Source organism: Perognathus longimembris, chromosome 24, assembly GCF_023159225.1.
Source record: "Perognathus longimembris pacificus isolate PPM17 chromosome 24, ASM2315922v1, whole genome shotgun sequence".
In the NCBI taxonomy this organism is placed as follows: Eukaryota; Metazoa; Chordata; class Mammalia; order Rodentia; family Heteromyidae; genus Perognathus; species Perognathus longimembris.
This window is the reverse complement of record NC_063184.1, coordinates 32,219,706-32,246,050: the sequence shown is the minus strand read 5'-3', so window position 1 is coordinate 32,246,050 and position 26,345 is coordinate 32,219,706. Positions and strand designations below refer to the sequence as shown.

The 26,345-nt window shown below is 47.0% G+C and overlaps 1 protein-coding gene across 6 annotated transcripts in view; it reads right to left on the bottom strand.

The window, feature by feature from the left end:
* Elf2 (E74 like ETS transcription factor 2) overlaps positions 1-21,310 on the bottom strand; it is a 69,377-nt gene extending 48,067 nt beyond the window's left edge. For 2 of the 6 annotated variants that reach the window (XM_048333791.1, XM_048333794.1), the window contains exons 1-3: positions 6,363-6,696; positions 5,238-5,472; positions 1,193-1,358 (exon numbers count right to left, since the gene is read on the bottom strand). In XM_048333791.1, the coding sequence (XP_048189748.1) occupies positions 1,193-1,358; positions 5,238-5,309 (238 nt within the window). In that variant the 5' untranslated portion in view covers positions 5,310-5,472; positions 6,363-6,696. Of the gene's footprint in view, positions 1-1,192; positions 1,359-5,237; positions 5,473-6,362; positions 6,697-17,881; positions 17,936-19,758; positions 19,764-21,298 lie in introns of those variants that run through there. The other 4 variants (XM_048333793.1, XM_048333792.1, XM_048333798.1 and 1 more) reach the window with 4 other exon arrangements.
* Between the last annotated feature and the right edge of the window lie 5,035 nt (positions 21,311-26,345).

The window sequence follows — 26,345 nt, the reverse complement described above, 5'->3', positions numbered from 1 at the left end:
ATTAGTCCAGAGTGTAGTCATGAAGCCTACATGAAGTGCCTGGCTTCCATTTGAGAAAAATGATCTCATCACTGAGTGCTTCGAATGGTGTCAGGTACAGTCATCATCACTGCTCTGATGAGAATGGTAACTTCTGATCTCTCAGCTAAGCAACAACAACAAAAAAATGTTAGGGAAAACCAGTTTAAGCCAAAGAGACCAGCAGCCATAAGTCTTGCCACAGCACCTCTTAGAACAGAAGATGGCAAATACTCAAAACTTGTAATTATAATAGTTTACTACATTTACAGAAATTTATTGAAACATTTAAGAGTATTTTCTCTAGTGGTGAAGCAACTTTAATGGTTCTTGTGTTAATGTTTACACAGCTTAAGATAAATTTTTGTATTCATTATTTATATAAGTCACTATGGCACTTCTGTAAAGCTACTCTTTTCTTTATGGCCATGGCAAAACTGTAAAGATTTTCCTGAGAATTATAAATGCTAATCCCAAATTAAACTTATAACTATTTCACCACAGATGGAAATACCAAGATGTCTAAGATGACAGAAATGGAAGAGGAATCTAACTGAGCTCTACAAAGATGCTTCTGACCTAAGGAGCAAACTTCATACTGCTGCATGCTGCAGCACTAGGATTAATTCAAAGGAACTCAATCAGTTATAAAATGAGAAGACCATATTCATTTTTAAAATTAAAACGTGAACTCATAAACTAACATATTTGCTTCTTAAAGTAAATGATAACTAGGATTTGTAGGGGGAAAAAAAGAATAGCAGCCAGGCACTAGTGGCTCCCACCTGTAATCCTAGCCACTCAGGAGGCTGAATTCTCAGGATCACCGTTCAAAGCCAGCCCAGGCAGGAAATTCTCTGAGACTGTTACCTCCAATTAACCACCAGAAAACCAGAAGTGGCTCAATGAGGTAGAGCACTAGCCTCGAGCAAATTTTGCTCAGTGACAGTGCCCAGGCCTTGAGTTCAAGCCCCAAGACCAAAATAAATAAATTATATATATATATGTGTATATAATAACTCTATGATATCTACAGCAATTCACTTAAACAGAGGTAGTTCAAACTATACTACATAGCATTAAAAAGAAGTTTTTCAATGTAAGGTTCACTGCATAGTAATAGTGCAGCTTAGAAAATGAGAGTTAAAAATAATTGGTATTTTGAGATGTCTACCTGTTTCCACATTCTCGGTCTCCACTTCTTGCTCTTCTGCCACATCTTGCATCATGTAAGTCTCATCATCGTAAACTAGAACCTGGGCTGCATAGCCCTGCTCTAATCTGGCACTCGGAACTGGTTCCACAATCACTGCTGGGTACTCAGAAACTTTCCCATTTTCCTACAAGAGCAAATTTTTAAAACAATTATTTTACTCAAAATTCTGGATTCATTCATAAACTCATGAGTTTATACAGTCCAAAGCAATCCATGCAGAGTTTCACATATTATAAACATAAAAAACATAAGCAGAGGTAGGACTAACTTTAATAGGCTAAACATTTTACATATTCAGGGCTAACAAATTAAGATGACTGATTAAAATCATGCATATAATTACACTGTCATGAAAGCCCCTAAAGCAGAAATAAAGACTTCGTTTTATGTGTAATCCCAGAGGGAGAAAGGTAAGGGCTGAAAGCAGAAAGAAAAAGCTGTAAGGACACACTGTGCAGTGGAGAATATACAGAAAACACCACCAACTGCTTCTGGAAATGGAGTAGTAAGTAAAAGGAAAAGAGGATGGGTTAAAAGAGAGTCCATGTAAAGCTGTTAAAAACCAACTCTTTCCCTCCATGATACAATCATCTGCTTTTACTTTACACAGAGGAAAAAACAAAATATTCAAAGTGTAATAGGAACATTTGCTATTATTAATACCAGCTTCCAAAATCAAAGTTTCCAGTCAACTTTTTTATCCCCTACTTCCGTAAGCAGTCAAATATGACTAGACATCAAAGAAAAGTCATCTAATAGGATGTATAACAGAATATTTTAATATTTAACAGAAATATGATGCCCACAAAGCACAATTAAGTAAAATATATTCAAAATTAAAACATAAAACCATCCTTAGAAATTATAACACAACAGCTAAAATGAGGAAATAAGGCTGGTATATCAAGGCACTTGCCTAGAATGCATGAGTCCCTAGATTCAATCTCCAGTAATGGAAAATGGAGGAGGGGGAGGAAAGGGAGGAAGAGGAAAAAATGGTACTTTAGTACTTTAAAAGACAAAACTGAAGCAATCATCCGATGAAAAAAAGGAGAAAAAATATTTTAGAAAAATAGAAAATAAGTTGGGTGCTGGTGGCTCACACCTGCAATCCTAGCTACTCAGGAGTCTGAGAGCTGAGGATTTCAGTTCAATGCCAGCCCTGGCAGGAAGTCCATAAGACTCTTATCTCCAATTAACTACCAGAAAACCAAAAGTGGCACTGTGGCTCCAAGTAATGGAGTAGGAGTAGAGTGCTAGCCTTGAGCAAAAGAGCTCAGGAACAAAGCCCAGGCCCCAAGTTCAAACCCCATGACCAATCAAAATAAAAAAAGAACTTTTGCTCCAATACCTTGCTATCAAGGCAAGGAAATGGATTGCTTAAATAACTGTAATACAATAGTAGTATTAGGCAAACAACTTGTGTTATATACATGTTAGATAGAAAAATTTACCCGGGGAAGGGGAAGATTATAGAAAATTCCATGGAACTGGACGAAAGCCTTCAATAAATGAGAGGCTTTGGACAGCTATGGAAGCTACAAAATGACATGAGCAAAAGTCATAGAAAGGGGGCTGGGAATATGGCCTAGTGGCAAGAGAGCTTGCCTCGTATACATGAAGCCCTGGGTTCGATTCCCCAGCACCACATATACAGAAAACGGCCAGAAGTGGTGCTGTGGCTCAAGTGGCAGAGTGCTAACCTTGAGCAAAAAGAAGCCAGGGACAGTGCTCAGGCCCTGAGTCCAAGCCCCGGGACTGGCAAAAAAAAAAAAAAAAAGTCATAGAAAGAAGCAAACATTTGGGCTGGGAATATGCTCAGTGCTCAGGCCCTGAGTCCAAGGCCCAGGACTGGCCAAAAAAAAAGAAGCAAACATTTAGGGAATTAGGGGCAGCACCAGTAGTCTGTTTATAAGAGGAAGGAAATAAGGTTGTAAAGGTGGTGTATTAGTTCCCTGGGGCTGCTACACAATGAAGTGCCATAAACTGGGGGGGGGGGGGGGGGGGACCGCGGCACACTTAAATAACAGGGAAGCAGATATCATTGAGTTAGTTCTCAGGACCATAAAGCACATCTTGGTCAGGTATCTGCAGGGCTAAAGCATGGACCTGCTACTGCCTGTATTTTCAGTGGATAGTATATGGCTAGGTAAAAAAAATTCTGTTGGATCATTCTGTACCTAAACTCACGATGGTCTGCCTCCAACACTGAGGAATAGATCAAAGCAGAACACATTTGGAAATGAAACTAGAGTTCTCAGCTCAACTAGTCAGCAGGGCAAAGACAGATTAAAATCCAGAACATGGGTATTTTGGTAGTCTGTTCTTAGGAACAGTACCGGTGCTCATCCTGGGTGATGCTAGCGCATCGCGTCTTTGCCCATTAGCTTTTTCATCACGATTGAGGAAAGGTTTACTTCCACTCATAGTTTCAGGGCACGGCTCCACTGCCTCTGGGCCTGTGGTGAGGCAAAGCGTGGTGATGGAAGGGCAGGGTGGAGCAGCCTGGAAGCACAAAGGAGCAGCCAGGAGGGGGCCAGGGCTCATGTGTCCTTCAAAGGCATGTCCTCAATGACGCGCTTCCTCTGACTAGACCCTGCCCTCCAGAGCTTCACCATCTCCCAATAGTTCACTCCGTTTATTTTTATCAATTGGTTAAACCCTTGATTCAAACTCCTCAGTCACCTAAGTCTGGAACCATCCTCATAGACATACCCAGAGGTATGCTTTATTAATAATTTCTTAGGTATGTGAGATTAACCAATGCACATGGGAACTACGGGGACTGGCCACCCTAAATCTGGGTGGGGCATAGTTGAATCTAAGAATCTCTCTCCAGTCTTCCCAAAAAATCCTATTGTTTGTCCCGTTATAGCTCCCTATCTTGTATCCTAAATTGTCTTCCTTTTTTAAAAGATGGCTGGGTTTTGTTTTTTTTATGAGATACATACTTCAGTTGCATCTGAAGACAAGATGGGAGGGCCAGGCACTGATGGTTTATGCCTGTAATCCTACCTACTCAGGAAGCTGAGATGTGAAGACTGCAGTTGGAAGCCAGCCCAGGCAAAAAGGACCATGAGACTCTTATCTCCAATTAACTACCAAAAAAAGTCAGAAGTGAAGCTGTGGCTCGTGGCAGAATGCTAGCCTTGACCACAAAAGCTCAAGGAGAGTGCCAAGGCCCTGAGTGCAAGGCCCAGGACATACAAAAAGAAAAGGAAAAAAAATCTACATGCATAAAAATGTCAGAACCTAACTATATTTTCAAACTTACTCATCATATAACTAAGTGTACAGGATAGATTAAAATATGATGAATCATCACCCCCAACAAAGAAATAAAGGAAAGCAGATACAAAATCTAACTTAAGATAAATTTAACGTATAGTGCATGCGTATAAACTCTATAAGCTGAGACAATTTTTTTAAGAACATAAGTTTATCTTTCAACAAATTAAGACAGTGGGGCTGGGGATATGGCCTAGTGGCAAGAGTGCCTGCCTCATATACATGAGGCCCTGGGTTCAATTCCCCAGCACCACATATACAGAAAATGGCCAGAAGTGGCGCTGTGGCTCAAGTGGCAGAGTGCTAGCCTTGAGCAAAAAGAAGCCAGGGACAGTGCTCAAGCCCTGAGTCCAAGCCCCAGGACTGGCCAAAAGCAAAAACAAAAACAAAACAAATTAAGACAGTGTTCTGCATTTCCATTTTTTTTCCTCCATCCAAGTTCACTAATATATGTATGTTCTGTCAATTCAGGTGAGCCCTAAAGTATGATATGACATGACCATTTTATTTTATAATTTTATTTTATTTTATAATTTTATTTTATACATTGTATATTCTAGTCTGAAATATCTGTTTCTAATTCATTTAAAAATTCACTGCTAATGCGTTCCGTGCATTGATTCGTATGAATCAAAAAGAAGTGTAACATATTGAATGCGTTCCATGCATTGACTTCTATGAATGAAACAGAAGCGTAATATATTGAATGCCTAACCTCTTGATTTTCTACTCCATTGCTGGAAATATCCAAAACAGAACCTCCACTTTCAGCCACTGCTGATGACATTGTTCCCAGGGGAAGCTTCACGTGCTCTGCATCAATGTCATTAAAGGTTCATAGACGGTGACCGGGCAGAGAGATCTGCATTATTATGTGTTACTAGTCAGTAGTGATGGAGTAGAGTAGATATCCAGAAATCCAGTCTTCTAAAGATGATTAATCCAAGAGCCTAAAAAAAGGAAGAGTCTGAACAGTTAACAAAAATACAAAAGAATGATATAAACCATAACATACTTTGCAGTCAAATGGTTATTAATGTTTTAGCTATGAAAACGGAGAAAAGATTCTATATCTCTAAGCAAAAGAAGGCAGCAATAAATATTCTATTTCTTAAAATACTAATAGTTTAAAGATTAATAAGAGTTTAATATTCAAGCTCATTTACTAACTGAACAAGTTCTTATTGTATAAAAGTGACATTATTATAGGAGATAAAATGTTACAAATTCCTTTATACACATACAAATTTTATATAACAAAGAACCAGGGGCCAGTGGCTCATGCCTGTAACACTAGCTATTAGGGAGGCTGAAATCTGAGGTGCAAAGTCAGCCAGAGCAAAAAGAAAGTCTGTGGGGGCTGGGAATGTGGCTTAGAGTGCTTGCCTAGCCTGCATGAAGCCCTGGGTTCAATTCCTCAGTACCACATAAACAGAAAAAGCCAGAAATTGCACTGTGGCTTAAGTGGTAGAGTGCTAGCCTTGAGCAAAAGAAGCTCAGGGACAGTGCCAGGCCCTGAGTTCAAGCCCCAGGACTGGAAAAAAAAATAAAAGTCTGTGAGACTCTTATCTCTAATTAATAACCAAAAAGCTAGAAGTGGAGCTGTAGCTCAAGTGATAGAACACTAGCATTGAACAAAGAGGCTCAGGGACAGTGTCCAGGTTGAGTTCAAGCCTCACGACCAGCACAAAACAAAAACAAAAGATAAAAACAAAAAAAGACAACAATAACCCCACGATCCTATCCCACGGAAGCTCTCTATTGCCACATAAGATAGTAATTATTTCCAAAGTTTCTTCTCTAAACATACAACAGCAATAGCAGAATAAACTTCACTTACAATTTGAATATTAAGTGGTCTTCTAAGCATCCTTCACTATTTTCACAAGTTGCCAAGAGCCGAAACCTGAACTAGTAGTTCTCTGGAACTACTAGTGGGAGAGGAAAAAGAGAGTATTAATATAATTCTGTTAAAAAGCATTTTGTCCCAACTTGGGACAACTCAGATGATAAGTGCCTGCTAAAGCAAATCACCTCTAAAGCCTCTTGACACACATTTACATGAGTATGGGGAAAAAAATCTTTCTAGGCTGGGCACTGGTGGCTCACACCTGTGGTTCTAGCTACTCAAGAGGCTGAGTTCTGAGGATCACAGTTCAAAGCCAGACCAGGCAAGAAAGTCTGTGAGATTCTTATCTCCAATTAACTAGCAAAGTGAAGGGATGATATTGTCCAGAAAGAAATGTACTTGTTACCTGCCTCACATAACCATAATCCCATCACCTTTATAACAACAACAAAAATTTAAGCGGGAAGTAGAACTCTGGCTTAAGCAGCAGAGCCTTGAGCAAAAAAGCTCAGGGATAGCACCCAAGCCCTGAAGTCAAGCCCCATGACTGCACAAAATAATAATCACAACAACAATAACAATAATTCTTTCTAGATAACTTGAGGAATCACAAGTCCTTTGTCATCACTCAATAGCAATCACCAAGGACATATCCAACATACATAACCTATACCCCATATTAGGAGCTAAATTTCAATCAACTAACAGATTTTTAGTAAATAGTTAAATGCATAGCTCCTTCTCCCCAGGAGTATGAAATTTAAGTTTAAAAAAAGAAAAAAAGAGAGAAGAGGGGCTGGGAATGTGGCTTAGCAGTAGAGTGCTTGCCTAACATGCATGAAGCCCTGGGTTTAATTCCTCAGCACCACACACACAGAAAAAGCCAGAAGTGGCACTGTGGCTCAAGTGGCAGAGTGCTAGCCTTGAGCAAAGAGAAGCCAGGGACAGTGCTCAGGCCCTGAGTTCAAGCCCCAAGACTGGCAAAAAAGAAACACAAAACCCAATCATAAAACAGTAGTAGTGATACACGATTGCCTATTCAGTCATCCTGCTGCTTTCTCGCTTCCAAACTTAGCATTAATGCACAACTAAATATCTACCTCCTCAAATATCTTTCCTCCTTTCAAAAGGTAATGTACTGAGGCTGGGGATATGGCCTAGTGGCAAGAGTGCCTGCCTCATATACATGAGGCCCTGGGTTCGATTCCCCAGCACCACATATACAGAAAATGGCCAGAAGTGGCGCTGTGGCTCAAGTGGCAGAGTGCTAGCCTTGAGCAAAAAGAAGCCAGGGACAGTGCTCAGGCCCTGAGTCCAAGCCTCAGGACTGGCCAAAAACAAACAAACAAATTTCATCTCAAGGTAATGTACTGAATTACCTGCCCTAGATCTTAGTACTCCAAAATCTAAAAATAGAGACATTTATTTGTAAGCGCATCTCAATTTAAATGAAAAAAAAAATCAAACACTTCTTCCATGGTCGTTACTACTCTAGTTCCTCCCACTTTCAGAAACAGTCGTAGAAAAGAAGCCTTCCATACTGTCTCCGCCTCCTCATTTCTCAGCAACTCTTCCTTCTACACAAGTGTGGCATCTAGCCTTGCACAAGTTAAATTTTTATTATAGTTTACTGGTCCAGTCCAATGGGTACATTATAGTCTTCAAAGAACTTGCTGCCCCCGAAGCACTTGACATTGTTTAGCACTCTTTTCTTAATTCTGACTTTTCTCCTTCTCTACTCTTTTTCACTCCCACTTACAGGTCCCACCCTTAACTTCCAAGGTTTTGAGGAAAGAGCACAAATGGAAGCCTATACATCATTTGTCCAGATATGTTCAAGGCACAAATCAAGCAAACAAGCTGTTATTACTTTTTCTTTTCTCCTATGTACCTTTTAACAACTTGACAGACCAAGTTCTGACTTTGAATTCTCAAGATTCCCTGGAATTGTGTAGGGGCACTAAAAGCCAGCCCCTCCCCCTAGGCTCCAGTGCATACGTACATGCTGAGGGCACCCAGCTGCACGCCCAGGCTCCAGCCACTGCCTGCAAACACCTCCCCCTTACAGCCACCCTTAGACAGAGAAGAACCCAGACAGGTGCTATGGTCAAGGGAGGAAAATTTAGGGAAGATGTTCATGAAGAAGTACATGGGAGAGAATTCTGGGATCCAAATACTCAGAAGCTGATTAAGGAAGAGACCAGATGATGAACTTGTCACCTTGGCTCCTCAACATCTTAAAATTATGGGCAGAGTGTAGCTAAAGGAAGACCAGGGAGGATCTCCTTTACTAACAGGTTTCAGAGCAGGACTCCCACCGGCCTCAGGATGGTGCTACCCTTTGCTCAAATTGTAGGTGTTTCCAGTTTCACCCAATCCTACCCTTATTTTTTTTTTCTTTTCTGACTCTTTACACTCCGTAAGCTATGACATCCATTATCATAGCCTCACCCAAATCTCTGGTCCAGACAAGTGCTGGTGACTCGTGTAAGCTATCTTAGCTACTTCAGAGACTGACACTGGGAGGGGAGGGCTGTGGTTCAAGGGCAATCCAGGTATACACAAGAGATTCCTCAACCAAAAGCCTGACCCAGCAGTGCCCAACTGTCCTCTCAGCTACAGGGGAAGAAGAGCCTGGACATAAGATCCCACAGACCCAATCTCAATGGAAGAAGCTGGGTATGGTGGCACACGTATGTCCTCCCAGCTATGGTGAGAAACCCAAACTAGGAAGGCCTCAGACCACACATAAGGGCAGGAAGACCCCATCTCAAAATTAACCAGCACAGAAAGGGAGGTGGCTAGATGTGCTGTTCCGCTGAACACTGCCTACCAAGTGTGAGGCCCTGGGTTCAAACCTCAATATCAATAAGCATATATTGATGACCACCAATGGCTCACGCCTGAAATCCTAGCTACTCAGGAGGCTGAGATCTGAGGCTCTAGGTTCAAAGCCAGCCCGGGCAGGAAAGTCCATGACTCTTATCTCCAGTGAACCACCAGAACACTGGAGGTGGAGCTGTGGCTCAAGTGGTAGAGCACTAGCCTTGAGCTGAAGAGCTCAGGGACAGCGCCCAGGCCCAGGGTTCAAACCCCATGACTGACTGTGTGTTTGTGTGTCTGTGTGTGTGCGTGTCTGTGTTTCATATATATTTACATATATATAAAGCACATATACATGCTTTAATTCACAAACTTGTGGGCGCATGATGAGATATTTTTATACATACATACAATGTATAGTTACCAAATCAGGGCAATAAGCATGTCTATTACCTCCAACACTTATGCAACTTCTTTATGCAGACAATATTCAATATCATATTAACCACTGTCAAGTATACAGTTAATTATTGTCAAACAGTTACCCTACTGTGCCACAGAATACTAGAATTCATTCTTCCTGTCAAACCACATTCCTGTACCTGTGAGCCATCCTTTCTCCATCCCCCTTCCCTCCCTTCCATCTTTCACAGTCCTGTAATACTCATTTTATTCCCTACTTGTATGAAGTATATCTTCTTTGCTTCCACATGTGAATGAGGTCATGACAAAGACTGAATGTCAATCAGTAATTCTCCATGTATGATCAACAATCATTCCTAGACTTACGCCAGGAGCTCTTTATCAGACACACCAAGGTCTGCAAACAACTTACTTTAATGTTCTTTGAATAAGCACATTTTCAAATGGAGTAACAACTACACAAAAGGACAGACATGGAGAGGTTCAGGTTAGGGAAAAGGTAAAAAACAAAACAAACAAAAAAAAAACCTCAAAGTTCATGTCCTGATCACTATCAGATGTTCAGAAAGTCTATAATCTGTTCATAATAATAACCTTTTATTCATTAATGCACACACCCTTAAGGACAGTTTGCACGGGACATGGAGGCTCATGCCTGTAATTCCACCTACGCAGGAGGCAGATTTCAGGAAGACTGCCCAGATGCCCAGGCAAAAAGTTCTGCAGACCCATCTCTAATGGGAAGGCACGATGCTACAAACCTGTGATTCCTGCTACGTTGGAAGAATAAATATGAGGATCATGGTTTGGGCCAGCCCAGGCAAAAAATGACACCCTATTCAAAAAATAACTTCAAATGGTGGAGTACCTGCCTAATAAGTATAAAGCCCTGAGTTTGAACCCGAATACCATAAAAAAAAAATTCCTTCATAAGAGACTGGAGCTAAAGGTGACCAGAGAATTATACAGATCCTGCCAGTTACCAACAAAGCCTAAATACAGTTATGTTCTGTTGAACAAAGCAAACCAAAAGGGTCTTCTGAGAAAATTCCAGACCAGTAATTGCCATTCTAGAAACTCTAGTATAGAGCAGCTTTGCCAGCTTCTCTTTCATATTTTAAAAAGGACACAGGAAACAACAACCCTATTAATATTCTAGCCTCTGAAGGTGAGGATGCAATCATAATAATAAATCTGAGGATCATGGCTCTGACCAGCCCAAGATATAAAATGTATATCCTATGAAGCTAGGGAAGTTGAGGGGCCAGTGGGGCTGGGCTGGGGTAATAACACCCATCAAGAGTAACCCCTTTGTACAAATACTTAAAGATAATAAAATGACAATTTAAAAATTCGGGTGTAATAGGGCAGGAACCCGTTAGTCAATTTATCCTACAGAAAAGTCAACAAATACCTTAGGTAAGAGAAACAGCTCATCTTGAGAATTAGCTCAAACAATGAAGAGAGAATAGCTAACCTTCGCAGACCACTTACTCTGTGCCAATTATTATTCAAAACCCATGCGTGGGGTTAGAGATTTAGATAAACGCAAGAGCACCTGCCTGGCCAGTGCCTGACTTTGGTCCTCAGCTCTGCTAAAATAATTAAATAAAGCAGAATGTGGAGGTTCCCGGGAGGGCACAGCTCCTTCCCAGGGGGAGGGGCTGCCACTCACCACTGCTGGGACATGCCTCACCTGTGTCCTGTGCTGGGGTGCCATACAGGAACGCTCAGCAGACAGCACTCCACCTTCGGCTTGGGTTTTTTAGGGGGCCTGGAGGGCTGGTTACAAAAGCACCCTGCCAAAATTCCAGGGCTGCAGAAGAAAGGCAGGTGTTCACAAACCACACTGTTGGCACAAACAGTGTAAGCACAATTACTGGAAACACGATGAGAGCCAACCTTGAAGGCTAACCTTTCCCTGTCGGTTTTCTGGTTTTGGTTTTGGTTTGCTTTTTGTAGTACTGGAAACTGAACTCAGGGCCTTGGGCTTGTACCATTTCAGCCATGCCTCCAGCCTTTTTACTTGTTTAGGCTTGTTTTCTAAATAGGTCTCACACTTTGTCAGGGCCAGCCTCAGACCTTGATCCTCAACTCAGCCTCTAATGTATTGGGGATTACAAGTGTGTACCACTATAGCTGCCTTACTAAACATAGCCATTTCAGATCAACCATGTTATCTCCAAATCTCACTCACTGGTAAATAGGATGAACAGTAAAAACGACTTCATAGCTACAATTATAGTATCTGAGCAGTCGTTATTGCTATCCACTACGATAACAATACCTCATGACCTAAAGATCAATTGATGACAACGATGAAGAATTCTACAGGAAGTTGTAGACAAGGTCTGTATCATTACAGAATGGGTGTAATTTTAAAATACCTCCCAAATTATGGTGTATCTACTTTATTTCAAACATATCTGGCTTCATTATAGAAAAGTAAATTTTGAATGTGAAATATATATAATATGGGAAATACTAGAGGTATAAAAGTCATATTTTTATTTTTTTTTTTTTTTTTGGCCAGTCCTGGGGCTTGAATTTAGGGCCTGAGCACCGTCCCTGGCTTCTTCCCGCTCAAGGCTAGCACTCTGCCACTTGAGCCACAGCGCCGCTTCTGGCCGTTTTCTGTATATGTGGTGCTGGGGAATCGAACCTAGGGCCTCGTGTAACCGAGGCAGGCACTCTTGCCACTAGGCTATATCCCCAGCCCATTTTTTTTTCCTTTTTTTTTTTTTTTTTTTGGCCAGTCCTGGGCCTTGGACTCAGGGCCTGAGCACTGTCCCTGGCTTCTTCCCGCTCAAGGCTAGCACTCTGCCACTTGAGCCACAGCGCCACTTCTGGCCGTTTTCTGTATATGTGGTGCTGGGGAATCGAACCTAGGGCCTCGTGTATCCGAGGCAGGCACTCTTGCCACTAGGCTATATCCCCAGCCCCCATAAATTTTTAATAATTAAATTTGTACTTTGAAAAAGTAATTTATCTCCAAAAACTGTATTTGCATCAAGCTTCCAAGGACTATATTCCACACTGTCTAATCTGAAATAATTAGTTTTACCACACAGAAACATCTTTTACTAGTGAAACCGTGAAAGGAAAAACACTTATATGCCAATTCTTTAGAAAGTCAATCAGTCCTCAGGTTCTCAGGAGGCGGAAGTGGAGGATCATGAATTAGAGGCCAGCCCGGGAAACATTGTCAGGACCAGACCTTTAGAGCAACACACAAGCAAAAGGGCATGCTTGCTGGGCACCCTATCATTTGAGCCACACTCCCAGACTTTTTTGCTTTAGTACTGTTTAAAGTCCTGTGGCTTTTGCATCAGATCTCTTACCTATGGTTCTCACATAGCTAAAATTACAGATGCACCCCACCACTCAAAGCTTGTAGGTAGAGATGGAACCTTGCTAACTTTTTGCCTGGGCTGACTTTGAACATTGACCCTCCTGATATGTGCCTCTCAAAAATTGGGATTACAGATGCGTGCCACCATACCCAGCTCCTTGAGAAACATCTATTAACTCCAAAAGAGACAACAGAGAACAAAAACAAAACAAAACCACTTTTTTTTACAAATTGAAGCATATGGAAAATAACCAGCAAAACCGCACTCATCAATCTATCAATTGTTACAGTAAACATGAACAGACTAAACCCTCTAAACCAAAAGCAGGCTACAGCATTAAAGAAAAACAAAAGCATTTAGGTAAACTGGGTGCTGGTGGCTCACACCTGTACCCCTAGTTACTCAGAAGAGCTGAGGATCCCATGGTTCAAAGCCAGCCTGAGGAGGAAAGTCTGTGAGACATGCTACTTTTTCTTGTTTTTATTATTATATTGGTATTGTATATTATATTATTGTAAAAGTGATGTACGGAGGAGTTACAGGTCCATAAATCAGGTAATGAGTACATTTCCTTTTGGACAATATCACCCCTTCCCTCATTCTCTCCCAGTTTTTTTCCCTCCCATCCCTCCACACAAGTTGTATAGTTTAATCTCAACATACTGTTTAGTGAGTACCACTGCTTCATTTGTCCACGCTTTATCCCTCCATTTGTGAGAAATTCTTATTTCCAATTAACCACCAAAAAAACAGAAGTGGAGCTGTGGCTCCAGGGGTAGTCTTAAGCAAGAAAAAAAAAAAAAAGTTCAAGGACAGCACCTAGGCCCTGAGTTCATCCCCCCTCCCCTCCCCCCAAAAAACACAATTATCTACATGTTGTCTGCAGACACATTTTAGATTAATAAATTTGGCTGGGGTGGGGGAGAATGGTAGTTCAGAAGAAGATAATTCATGCACACGTAGAGAGCTGATGGCTAAGCTGGTACCTGACAAGACAGCACTAGGTAGAAACCATATATGATAACAAGGCCAACTTCTCAGAAAGATACAATAATTATGCAACCGCATAAACCTAACAGCAGAAACCAAAAATAAAACAACAGAAAAAAAATTGTGAAAAAAATAGGTTTTTCACTGGGAGAAAGTAAAGGAAGAACATTGTCCAAAAGAGAGATGTAAGCATTGCCCAATTGTGAAATGGGAACCAGCGCCTTAGTAATAACAGTAAAGTTGTATTTTTTAAAAGATACTTCAATGAAAATTGATATAATGACTTGACAGAAAAACATCACAGATAAAAAGCTAGCAGTGGTTGTACATACCCAAAATCCCAGCACTCAGGAAACTGAGGCCAAAAATTAAAAAAAAAAAAAAGAAAGAAAGAAAGAAAGAAAAGAAAAAAAAAGGAATGCAGACCCTATTTCACCTCATGTACAAAAAATTTCAAAATAGTTCTAAGTTTACAAGCTCAAACTAAAACGTTTACAAAGAGAAAATCTTAAGATGTTTTGATTATACAGAGTTCTTACACATTACAACAAAAACATCTGACCTATGAAAGAAATAGTAAAGAAATGGGACTTGATCAAAATTCAAAATGTGTGTGCTTCAAAACACCAAATAGGAAAATAAGACATCTATCCAGACTAGGAGGAAATATTTGCAAATCATATATTTAATAAAGGACTTACATCCAAAATATACTACATATTCTTTACAACGAAGTCAAACAGCCAGTTTCAAAACACGGAAAGATTTCAATAGGTATGTTACCAAAAAGGGTTTATGAAGGGCTAATAAGGAGCTCAACACAATAAGACAGCAAAATTCAAATTAAAACTACAAGGAGACCAGGCACTGGTAGCTCATGCCTGTAATGCCCTAGCTATTCAGGAGGCTGAGATCTGAGGATTGAGGTTCAAAGCCAGCCTGGGCAGGAAAGACCATGAGACTTCTATCTCCAATTAAGCACTGGAAGCAGTGCTGTGTCTCAAAGTAGTAGAGCGCTAGCCTTGAGCAAAGGCCTCAGGGACAGCACCCAAGCCCCAAGTTCAAGCCCCATGACCACCAGCAACAACAACAACCACACACACACCTACAATGAGTTGTCATTTCAACTCCACCAGAATGGCTATAATTTTTAAAGACAGACCATAACGCAATGATAAGGACATGAAAAACTAAATTCATCCTGATACGTCAGTGTTGTTAGGAATAGAAAATGGTACAGCCACTTTGAGGAATAGTTTCTTTAAAGGTTAAGCACATGAGGTAGTAATTCTACTCCCAGGTATTTGCCCAAAGAGAAATGAAACCATTTTCCACTAAAAGACTTGCACTCAAAGCTCCAAGGAGTATCATTACAAATAAGTCGAAAACTGGTAACAATCCAAGTATCTTCCAACTGTTCAACAAATAACAAAATGTGGTGTATCTACACAAAAGATTACTGCTAGCAGCAGGAAGGAACAAAATCCTGGTACATGTTACAATATGGCTGCCTCTCAAAAATTAAGGCAAGTGAAAGAAGACAAGATGCAAAAAGACCGTAAGATTCTATTTATGTGAAACATCAGAGACAGAGACATAAACCTGTGAAGACAAATTGGTTTCCAAGCACCAGTGGCTTGCTCTTGTTATCCTTGGTACTCAAGGGACTGAGATCTGAGGGTCAAAGTTCAGAAACCAGCCTGGGCAGAAAGAAAGTCCATCAGACTGGTCTCAAGTAAGCCAGAAGTGAAGCTGTGGCTCAAATGGTAAAGGATCATCCTTGAACAAAAAAAAAAAAAAGCTCCAGGGGCGGTACCCCAGGCTCAGAGTCCAAGCCCCAATATCACAGATACACCACATGGTGACTGCCTAGCCCTTGGATGTGAGGAGAAAGGAGATTTGGAGGCAGGAAAATGTTCTAAAAGTATGACAGCGTCACAATTCATTGTCTAAAGATTACTGAATCCTAAGCTTAAGATTGAGCAATGTTTAGTATTACGACAGAAAGCTAATTTCTTTAAAACTGCACACTCCCACCCAGCCTTGCACATATCCCTGGCATTCCTCCTCACAGCCCCCACGTGGGACCCCCAATGTCCATCAACACAAGCAAGTACATCCACACGTGGGAGCATCACTCGGCAATAAAAATTAAAATTTAAAGCATACCAGGGGACCTACCGCTAGACAGGCCTCAAGTTTGGAAGCCTACTGTGAGGAACAGGCCAATCTACGGGAGAAAGCAGCTAAGTGGCTGGCTACCCATGCCAGGGAGGGCGGGGGCACCCCAGGGCTAATGGGTATGGAAGGGATTCCTCTCCGGGGGCCATCAACATGTCCAAAAACTGATTCTCAGTAATGCTCTTCCCTCCTCTCTCCAAAAAAAATACACGCATACAACTTGTGGGCAGGTAAGACTATCGACCTCCGAGGGCAGAAAAATCACAGTTGAAGTCTTTCCAACCACTCTCAAAACTATTTGGTAAATGAGTGTTGCAATCTGAAATGAAGTGTAATAATTAAGCCAGCAGTTAAGTCTTAAGTAGCACGTCAAACATTCAAATTTCAAATGCCCAAGATACCTGTTTTCTATGATGCGCGTCTAAGGGGATGTCTCAATCACATTTGAATGAATCCACTCGGTAATTGTATCCTCTATATACCCATGTACATATACATATATTACATGTATATATATGTACATATATATATATATATATATATATATATATATATATATATATTCCTAACCTCCCTTAGGTGCAGTTCGGTGGTTTCCAGTCTTAGGAGTCGCCCCACCTCTTGAAGAAACTACAACACAGACGCCCCCCTACACACACACACACACACACCGTCCCGGTGCGGCGGACGGGGCTCCGGTTCCGCACGGTCGCCGGAGGCTCGGATGGGGAAGCAAATCTCCTTACGGAACCGGGACCGCAGGGGCCGCGTGGCCGGATTAGCACCGCGCGGGCCGGGGAGGGCGCCGGGGAGGGAGCCGGGCGCGCCGGGGCGGCTGGCGGGGCGGCCGGCGCGCCCCCTCTCCGCGGCCCTTCCGCCAAGTGCCGGGAACTTCAGGCCGGGCCGCTCGGGACGCCGGCCCCGGGGGGACGGGAGGAGCCGCAATGGGCATCGGCCCACACGGGCATAAAGTGGGGCGCGCGCCCCCCCCTGCGGAACCCGGTCCCCCCCGCAACCCCCGGCCAGCTTCCCCGCGGGCGGCGGGCGGGCGGGCGGGCGCGGTGCGGAGCTCCGTCTCGTTTTGTTTGCCGAGCAGATGCCCCCACCGCAGCCCGGCCTCCCGGTCCCCGCGGCCGAGCGGGGGCCGCGCGGAGGGCGAGCATCATCCACGAGGGGCGGAGGGCGACCTGCCGCGCGGGCGGGCGGGCGGGCGGCGGGGGGCCAGGTGCGCGGCGGCGGGGCCCGCCGGGGAAGCGGGGCTGGGGCCGGGACGCAGCCCTCGCGCCGCCCGGGCCGCCGGGGTCCCGCCCCGGGCTCGCCGCCCGGCCCGGCCCGGCCCGGCCCGACTCCTCCGGGACGCGCGTCCAGGGAGCCCGGCCCCGCGCGGCCCCCCGCCCGGACCCCGCGCGGAGGTGCCCGGCGCGCGGCGAGAGGTAAACACGGCCGGGCGCGCCCCGCAGCGCGGCCCATCCCCCGCGGTCCGGCCCCGCGTCCGCCGCCCGCCGCCCGCCGCCCGCCCCGCCGCCTGGGCCTCTCCCTCCCTCCCTCCGCGTCCCGCTCCGACCGTTGCCCCGGGCCGCTCGGCCCCGACCCCCCAGCGCCCGGCCCGTGTCACCGCCCGAGGCTCCGGAAAACCCCCCGCCAAGCCCGGAGCAAACAACACGGGCGCGGGGCGGGGACGCGGAGGCGGCGGCGGCGGCGACGCTCGGGACGGGCGGCCGCGTCCCGCCGCGCTCTTACCTGCGCTCCGCGTCGGCGGGAGCACCGCGGCGTCCCCCGCCCGCCCCGCGGGCCCGCAGGCCGGCCGGGCCGCCACAGCCGCCGCCGCCGGGAGTCCGAAGGGAGCCGGCGCCTCGGGCAGCCCGAGCCGCCCCACAGGGAGAGGAGGAGACAAAACAGAGGCGCGCCGCCCGCCCGCCCCGCCCCGCCCCGCCCCGGCGACCCCCAACCGCCGCGGCGACGGCGGCGACACTCAGCCCGGCGCGGGGAGCGCGGCGGCCCCCGCCCCGCGGCCGGCCTCCTCCCTCCCTCCCACCCTCCGCCGCCCGCCGCGGCCCCGCCCCTCCGGCCGCCGCCGCCGCCCGGGCCCCGGAGCCCGCCCCGCCCGGCGCCCCGCCCGCCCGGCGCCCCGCCCCCGGCCCCGCCCCGCCGCGCCGCGCCGCTCACGCCGGGCCGGCTATTTATACCCCGCGGGGCCCGCCGCCCGCGGCCCGACCTGCCTCCGGCGCCCAACTTCTCAGGCCGACGCTCGCCCCGGGGCCGGCGCCCGCCCGGCTCCCGCGAGCCCGTCCGCCGGCCGCGGCGGGCTCTCCACAGCCGCGCGGCGCCGCGCGTGCACCTGCCGAGCCCGCCCGCCCGGAACCGCGGCGCCGCGCCGCCGTGAGCCCCGCGGCCACCCGGTCCTCCCCTCGGCACGCGCGCCCTCCCCGCGGTCGGCTCTGACAGCGCGGGAGGGGGCGCCCCAAACTCCGGACCCGGCTCCGCCTGGACTGAGAGAAAGCCGGGCGCGCGAGCGGCGCGCGGGGGGCGGGGCCGGGGGCGGGGCGAGCGGCCGGGGGGCGGGGCGAGCGGGAGCGCACGCACGCACGGGGGCCCCGCCCGCGGTGACGCACGTGGCGCTCGGCGCCGCCCCGCTCCGCCTTCCCGCTCGCCCGGGCCGGGGCCCGGCGCACCCGCCCGCCCGCCCGCCCCGTTCCCAGAAATTACCGCCCGCCCAACGGCCCCGCGGCGCGGCGGTTGGCGCCCGCCCGCCTTGGCCGGCGGCCCGTCGGCGCCGCCCAGCGCGCAGCTGCGGAGCGGCCCCGGGCCCGCCGGCGCCCGCGCGAACCTTTGTGGCTCCTCGCGGGTCGGCGGGGAGAAGGGACGGGGCCCCCCGCGGTGCCGGGCCGCGCTGCGCCCCGCCGCCCTGCGCCCCGCCGCCGCTGGCCGGAACAAAGGGCCCTGTGTGTCCCCGAGCGCGGGCCCGCCCCGGGCTCCCCGGCCCCAGCACCGCCTGGAACCGCGAGCCTGGCCCGGGAGGGGGGCCCCCCAGGAGCCCGGCCGCTTCCTCGGAGGTGGGTGCCGTCCGGAGCGGCTCGGGGCAGGGGGCGGGAGGGGGGGCCTTCTGGCTCCGCTCGGAACGCTGGGGAAACCCGGACAGTGCGATGGTTTTTAGGGGGCCCGGAGGGGGAACCGATAACGCCCAAACCTTCAATGCGCCCTGAAAGGGTGCTGTGCACCCCGGCCCTCCCTAGAGGACTCCGGGTGCCCCCCATCGCGCACGGGAACCACTGCGATCCTTTGGAACCGGTTTCCATCAGTGAACTTACAGGACGCGCGCCAGGCCATGCCAAGGCGCATCCAAGCCGCTGGGGCTCACCGCTCCCCTTAGCCACCCTGGAAAGAAAGGAATCTCCCATGGCCGAGGGGAAGCAAGCTGGAAAGTGCCCGGCTGGCGAAGGACACCCTCCTGTGCCCCACCCCGCCTGGTGCCCGCCACGAAAAGCGGATTTCTACTCCCTCCTCGGTGTGCGTGCCCCAGGACGGGGGCTTGGACTCGGGGCCTTCCTGCTGTTGCTTCCTTCCTTCCCGCCCTCCCTCCCTCAAGGGTAGCACCCCACGTTTGGAGTTCACAACACCACCACTTCCAGCTTGCCGCTGGTTTCCTTGGAGAGCAGAGTCTGCAGGATTTGACTGGCTTTGAACTAGGATCCTCATTAGATGTCCGCTTCCCGAGTGGCTAGGACTACGGGCATGAACCCCTGTCACCTGGCTCTCGATTTGCTTTTGCTGCAAGGACTACGGGCAGGCTCTGGTGGATTGGAGTGTGGCCTCCACCTCCACCCGTTGTACATGTTTCTACTTGCCTCTGGCTTTCTCAATATGAAGAACGTGTCTGGGGAGTCTGCTGATCCAAGGAAAGTGAGGCAAACGCACGGAAACGGCCTGGAACCAGTGACCTGTAGTTAAAATGTGGGGTTTTCTGTGAGTCAAGGCTTCACTCTAGCCTAAACTGGTCTGGAAGTTAAGATGCCTAGCCTTAGCACGAACCACTAGGCCCAGCAAGATTGTTGCTTTAAGCCCTGCGTTTGGGCCATGTTTGCTCCCAGAATTCGTAGTGGCCCACACCTCAGGTAGAGATTTGGCCTTAAAGGTGCCCGGGCTGATTTCTGTGAGATGACTCTTTGGTAGTAGGTCCTGGGAAGAGACAGCCCCTGGGGAGATGGGCCAAGTAAGACACCCAGAACATCTTACAACAACAGAGCATGGGGGAGGCCTCAGCTGTCGGGAAAGGTCTGTGGTCGCCAGAAATCCCAGCAGTGATCATGTTCTAACTGCATTGCTTTCACCTTTGTTTCTGTGTCACATCCATTATGTCCTAATTATACAAAGGGTCCATTAATATTTCCCTATTACCAACTTTCACAAAATACAAAATAAAAGTGTAAAGCCCCATGCTCATCCTGAGGCCAGTGGCTTAGGCCTGTAATCCTAGCTACTCATTAGGCTGAGATCTGAGGACTGCAGTTCAACGCCAGCCCAAGCACGAAAAGCCACAAGACCATAATCATCTCCATTAATCCTAGAAAACTGAAGTTGAGTTGTGGCTCAGCATGGTAGAGCTCTGGCCTTGAGCAGAAGAGCTCAGGTACAGTGCCCAGGCTCTGAGTTCAAGCCCCATGACTGAAAAAAATAAAGCCAGGGGCTAGTAGCTCACGCTTGTAATTCTGGCAACTCAGGTGGCTGATCTGAGAACCAAGGTTTGAAGCCAGCTTGGTCAAAAAAGTCTGAGAGACATCCCCCAATCCTGGGGCTTGAACTCTGGGCCTGAGCACTGTCCCTGAGCTGCTTTTGTTCAAGGCTAGTGCTCTACCACTTGAGCCATAGCTCTACTTCTGGCTTTTTCTCTGATTAATTGGAGGTAAAAGTTTCACTGGAATCCTCAGACCTCAGCCTCCTGAGTAGCTAAGATTATAGGTGTGAGCCACTTTTATCTCCAGTTAACCACAAAGCCGGAAGTGGAGCTGTGTGACTCAAGTGGTAAACTGTTAGCCTTGAGCAAAAAGCTAAGGATGAGCACCCAGGCCCAGAGTTCAAGCCCAAGTACCGGGCTTGACGGCTTGACAAAACAAACATTATTTAAAAAAAAAAAAAGTTTGTCTTCTTTCTACTCCTAACTTCTCTTCCTCACCTACCCAACCCTCTTGTACCTTTTCTGTCACAGGTATAGCTTCCAGACTTGTCTTCTGGGTACATCCATATATATGCATCTAAGGAAACTAGATAGATTCAGTTTTACGTAATAGGTGCATTCGGTAGAATGCTTTGATATTCTTTTCCCCTATGTGTTCTCTAATTATATAGGAAAGTCCTTAAAATTTTTAGCCTATCTGCAGCATGACAGGTTAAGAAGGAAACAGCCGTTTTCCCGAGTCTGTATCAGTGTTAAATGAGAGGAGGGTCCTTTCAGGCCCCAGGGCCTTGTGTAGGGATGGCAGTAACAAGAACAGAAACATAAGAAAACTAAATTCTCAGCCTGGTGGCCAGGAACCCCCTTGCCTCTCCTCGTTTGCAAATGTGCGCTTTGAGCCAATCCTGGGGTGTTTGTGTCATCAGTGATGAAATGAGACCGCAGCCCCGAATAACATTGAAAGTGAGTAGCCCAAGAGAGCACACATAAGCCGTGTCCCCTTTTCCAACCTTCCCCCGCCCCATGCCATTCCTTCTGCCATATACTATTGACCAGCCCTAATTGAGAACGAATCCACTGCCCACCACAGGAAATCTAGGAGGTGGGCGTGGCCAAGGGGCCTGCAGAAAACTGGCTGCCACAAAAAGCGCCTGGCTTGTGCGTGATCCAGACAGCAGTCAAACTCAAGCTATGGCCCATTGCAGGTTGGCAAACTCCCTGGCTGCCAGTGACTACAGAGTTCACAAGAATAGCCAGATAAAAATTTGTCTGTGGGCTCTCTAAAGAGCAAGTGGTTCTGGGCCGTAATCCAGACGTGTGCTGGTGTTTCCCTGCCGTGTTTGTGAGTTGGTACATGCGTCCCTCCCCCTGCCCCTCCCTTGGCTTTGACAGTGAAGGTATTCAGAACTCTCCTATTCTCTGGGTCCACAAAGAAACCTGGTTCTGGCCTGGAGGTGTGGCTGGAGTAGCAAGTACAGTGCCTACCTAGCAGAAGGCTTGAAGCTCAAGCCCAAGTACCACCCCTACAAAATAGAGGCATCTATTTCCCAAACCGCTCCTTGGCTTATTAGTACTATCTTGCCTTTTTATGAATCACAATTATTTATACATTGTATATTAAACAAGTTATAAAAAAAAAAGATCTATCCCGTGGCTGGGAATGTGGCTTAGCAGTAGAGTGCTTGCCTAACATCATGAGGCCCTGGGTTCGATTCCTCAGCACCACATAAACAGAAAAGGCCAGAAGTGGCACTGTGGCTCAAGTGGTAGAGTGCTAGCCTTGAGCAAAAGAAGCCAGGGGCAGTGCTCAGGCCCTGACTCCCAAGCCCCAGGCCTGCCCTGCTAGCTTTGAACCATGATCCTCAGATCTCAGCCCCCTGGGCAGCTAAGATTGCAGGCGTGAGCCACCAGCCGCCAGCTCAAATAATGCCTGTAACAGGCGTTGTTCTCAGTGCTTCTGTCCACGCTTGCCTCGAATGTTGATCTTCCAGATTTCAGCCCGAGCAGGAAAGTCTGCGAGACTCTTATTATCTCCTATCAACCACCAAAATGTGGCTCAGATGGTAGAGTGCTAAATATCAGTGCGGAAAATCAGATAAAGTAAGTAGAAAGTATACAGTTTTAAAGAAACACCATGTGCAAGAAAGTTAGGTCCTCACGAGTTGTTTGTGTAACTTCACCACAGAATACTTGCAAGAAAAGTAAGTTTCCATTATGTAATCAGAGTTCTTTATGTATTTTCAAGCAGTTTTATTTTTAGTGTTTTAGTTGGAAGTTGGTTTGATTTGAATAGCTTACAATAGGTTCTCACCTTCTGCCCTGTCTGAGCTGGACTGCAGTCTTCCAGTCTACAGTTCCCACATAGCTAGTATACATGCATATGGCCAGGCCCTGCTTTTTTTATTGGCCGAGTTGAGGGGCTCATTAACTTTTTACCCAGGCTAGCCTTGAACCAAGAAGCTAGCAGGCACTGGTGGCTTACACCTGTAATCCCACCTACTCGGGAGGCTGAGATCTGAGGATCTAGGTTCAAAGCCAGCCTGGGTAGGAAAGTCTCTGAGACTCTTATCCCCAATTAACCACCAGAAAACCAGAAATGGCGCTGTGGCTCAAGTGGTAGAGCACTAGCCTTGAGCTGAAGAGCTCAGGGACAGCACCCAGGACCAGAGTTCAAGCACCATAACAAACCAACCCCCCCCCCAAAAAAGGAAGAAGCTAAGATTACAGATATGAGCATTTTATTACTTTATTAAATTGTTTGACGTATTTAAGGTGGGTCATGCTTTATCCTGTTTAGAATTTCTAATGGTCTCAATGGGAAGCCAGCTTTAACGAGCAGGTTTCACTTCCTAATCTTCAGTGTAAAGTGAAAAATCCAGGTGCTGGCGGGTCACACCTGAAATCCTAACTACTCAGGAAGCTAAGCTCGGACGACCTGAGTTTGAAGACAGCCCAGCAGGAAAGTCCTCGAGACACTTAACTCCAGTTAATCACAAAAAGCGAGAAGGGGATCTGTGGCTCAAGTGGCAGAGTGCTAGCCTTGAGAAAAAGGAAGCCAGGGACAGTGCCCTGAGTTCAAGCCCCTGGACTGACAAAATAAAAATAAAGGATCCATTGTATTTCGTGCAGATTGCTAAACAACACATTGAAATTCCAGCTGGTTTTATAAATCCCTCCAGATGAATGTCTATGAAGCGTAGATGTGCTGTTCCCTGACGATGCGTTCACCCGGGATCCCCCATGTTGACAGGCCCTGCAGAGCAGCCCAGTGCCTTCCCACCTTGTTTCACAATAGTCCGCGCACCGCCGTCAACGGCTACTCCTGGGTCACTCCCCCACCCAGGTGTCTCTGCTAAGAATGATTCTCTGACACAAAACTCCCTCCTGATCTGGTGGCTCACACCTGTCATCCTAGCCAACATCCAAGGGTCTTCATTCAAAGCCAGTCTAGACAGACAAAACCAAGAAACTTCTCCAATTAACCAGCAAGAAGCCAGAAGTGGAGCTGGGGTTCAAGTGGTAGAGTTCCAGCCTTCAACAAGAACAACAACAACAAAAAACAAACCTGCGAGTGGTGCTGTGGCTCAAGTGGTAGAGCCTTGAGCTGAAGAGCTCCGGGACAGCGTCCAGGCCCAGAGTTCAAGCCCCAAGACAAAAAAAAAAGAAAAACTAAGGAACAGTACCCAGTTTCTGCGTTCAAGCCCCAAGGACTGACTCTCTCTCTCTCTCTCCCCCTCTCCCTCTCTCCCTCTCTTTCTCTCTCTCTCCCTCTCTCTTTCTCTCTCACACACACAGCTCCCTCCTTTGTCCTGCCAGGCCTACCTAGCCATCAGAGTCCAGCTCATCCATGATCTCCTCCTTGAAAGTTTGGGGTTTCCCAACACACTTCACCACCACCACCACCAAATTGATTATTCTCCCTTTAACTCACTACAAGCTTTGGGTTTGATTCACCCTGAACCCAACACTATACTTGGCATTCGCTTATAATTATTGTAGACAGCAACTTCATATCTTTCAGAAGGGTTAGCCTCCAGAATCAGCAAGGCCCAATTTTAGAAAAACGTTTTATGTTCAGAACAATTCCTGGAAATTTCTTAAGAAGATGCCAAAGTGGCGAGAAAACTTGGTCTCTATCCTCCCTGCCTCCCACAGTCACCCATGGCGCTGGGAAGCCGCAGCCTGCCTGGGCGTGTCCTCAGAAACAACAGGAAAACCTTCAAAGCAACACTCACTCCAGCTAGGCAGTGAGCCAACCTGCCAGAGTCACCTGAGCCCACACCATGCCCCTCCCTCCTCACCAAACCCGAGAGGCCCGCCCGCCCCGCCCTCACTCCCCGGCCAATGGAATGAGAAGATGGACAACTGCCCTATCCAGCTCAAGTCTTCCCTCCTCCCTCGGGATGTAAGACTGAATCTAGAATGGGGTTGCACAGTGCAGCAAACAGATCCAAGTGTGATTAAAACGCAGGCTCCAGCAAGACAAGTCATTCAATTTCCAGCTCCACGACCTACTAGATGTACAGCCTTGACCAAGTTCATCTTGGAGTGAGTCCATCTCCATTTAGCTCTATAGAAAGCCATAGTAATAGGGCCTAATTGATAGGGTTACGGATAAAATTAGTTATGGTAGATAGAAAATAATATTGCTTACCTTCTAGGCTTTCCACAAAAATTAAATGAGCTAATAAATATAGAAAGTGCACAATAGTGCAAATTTTGGCACTCAAATATGTTATGGTTACTTATCCTGTTTATGTCTCATTATAATAATAGTATCATACACACTTGTAAAAAATTAATGAAGAAGCACTAAGAGGGCCGAGAATGTGGCTTAGTGGTAGAGTGCTTGCCTAGCATGCATAAAATTGATGACAGGAAGTATCGGTATGATTCAAACTATTGGCCCTGTTGTAGTCTAGCCTTAGCCTATTTAGGGGAACACACAGAATGATCTGGTCAGTCAGTGTTTCTTGTTGCCACACTGAGAATTTAGGTCCATTACACCATGTCCTCCGGTTTTGAGTGCCCCTCACAGATTCTCTCGCCAAGTTGCAGATTGTGCTTTCTAGAATGAAAGAGAAATCATGTGAAGATCCACTTTCTTCCTCAAGTGCAGTTTTCCTCCTCACCCTGAGAATGAGTTTAACTATGAGTCCCCGTCAAGCATTGCTCGGTTGCCCCTCTGTCTGTCTGCTCCAGTCATTCCCACCGTCTTGGCCCTGGCCTCCTTTTGCCATGGGAGAGCAGGTGTTTGAAACTCTGGCTGCGCGCCCTCTCCCGTTGAATACGTTTAGTGCACCCCCAAGCCTGAAAGCTAGAAACGGCTGGGAACAAATCTAAAAGAATCCGAAGGATTTCTGTTCCGTTTCCCTGAGGAAGTTTACTTCGAAACTGGATTTATCTTGTTTTCTTTTTCCCAAAACCATTGCGTAATATCTTTTAATTTCCAAAAAAAAAATTTTTTTCTTTTTGGCCAGTCCTGGGGCTTGACTCAGGGCCTGAGCACTGTCCCTGGCTTCTTTTTGCTCAAGG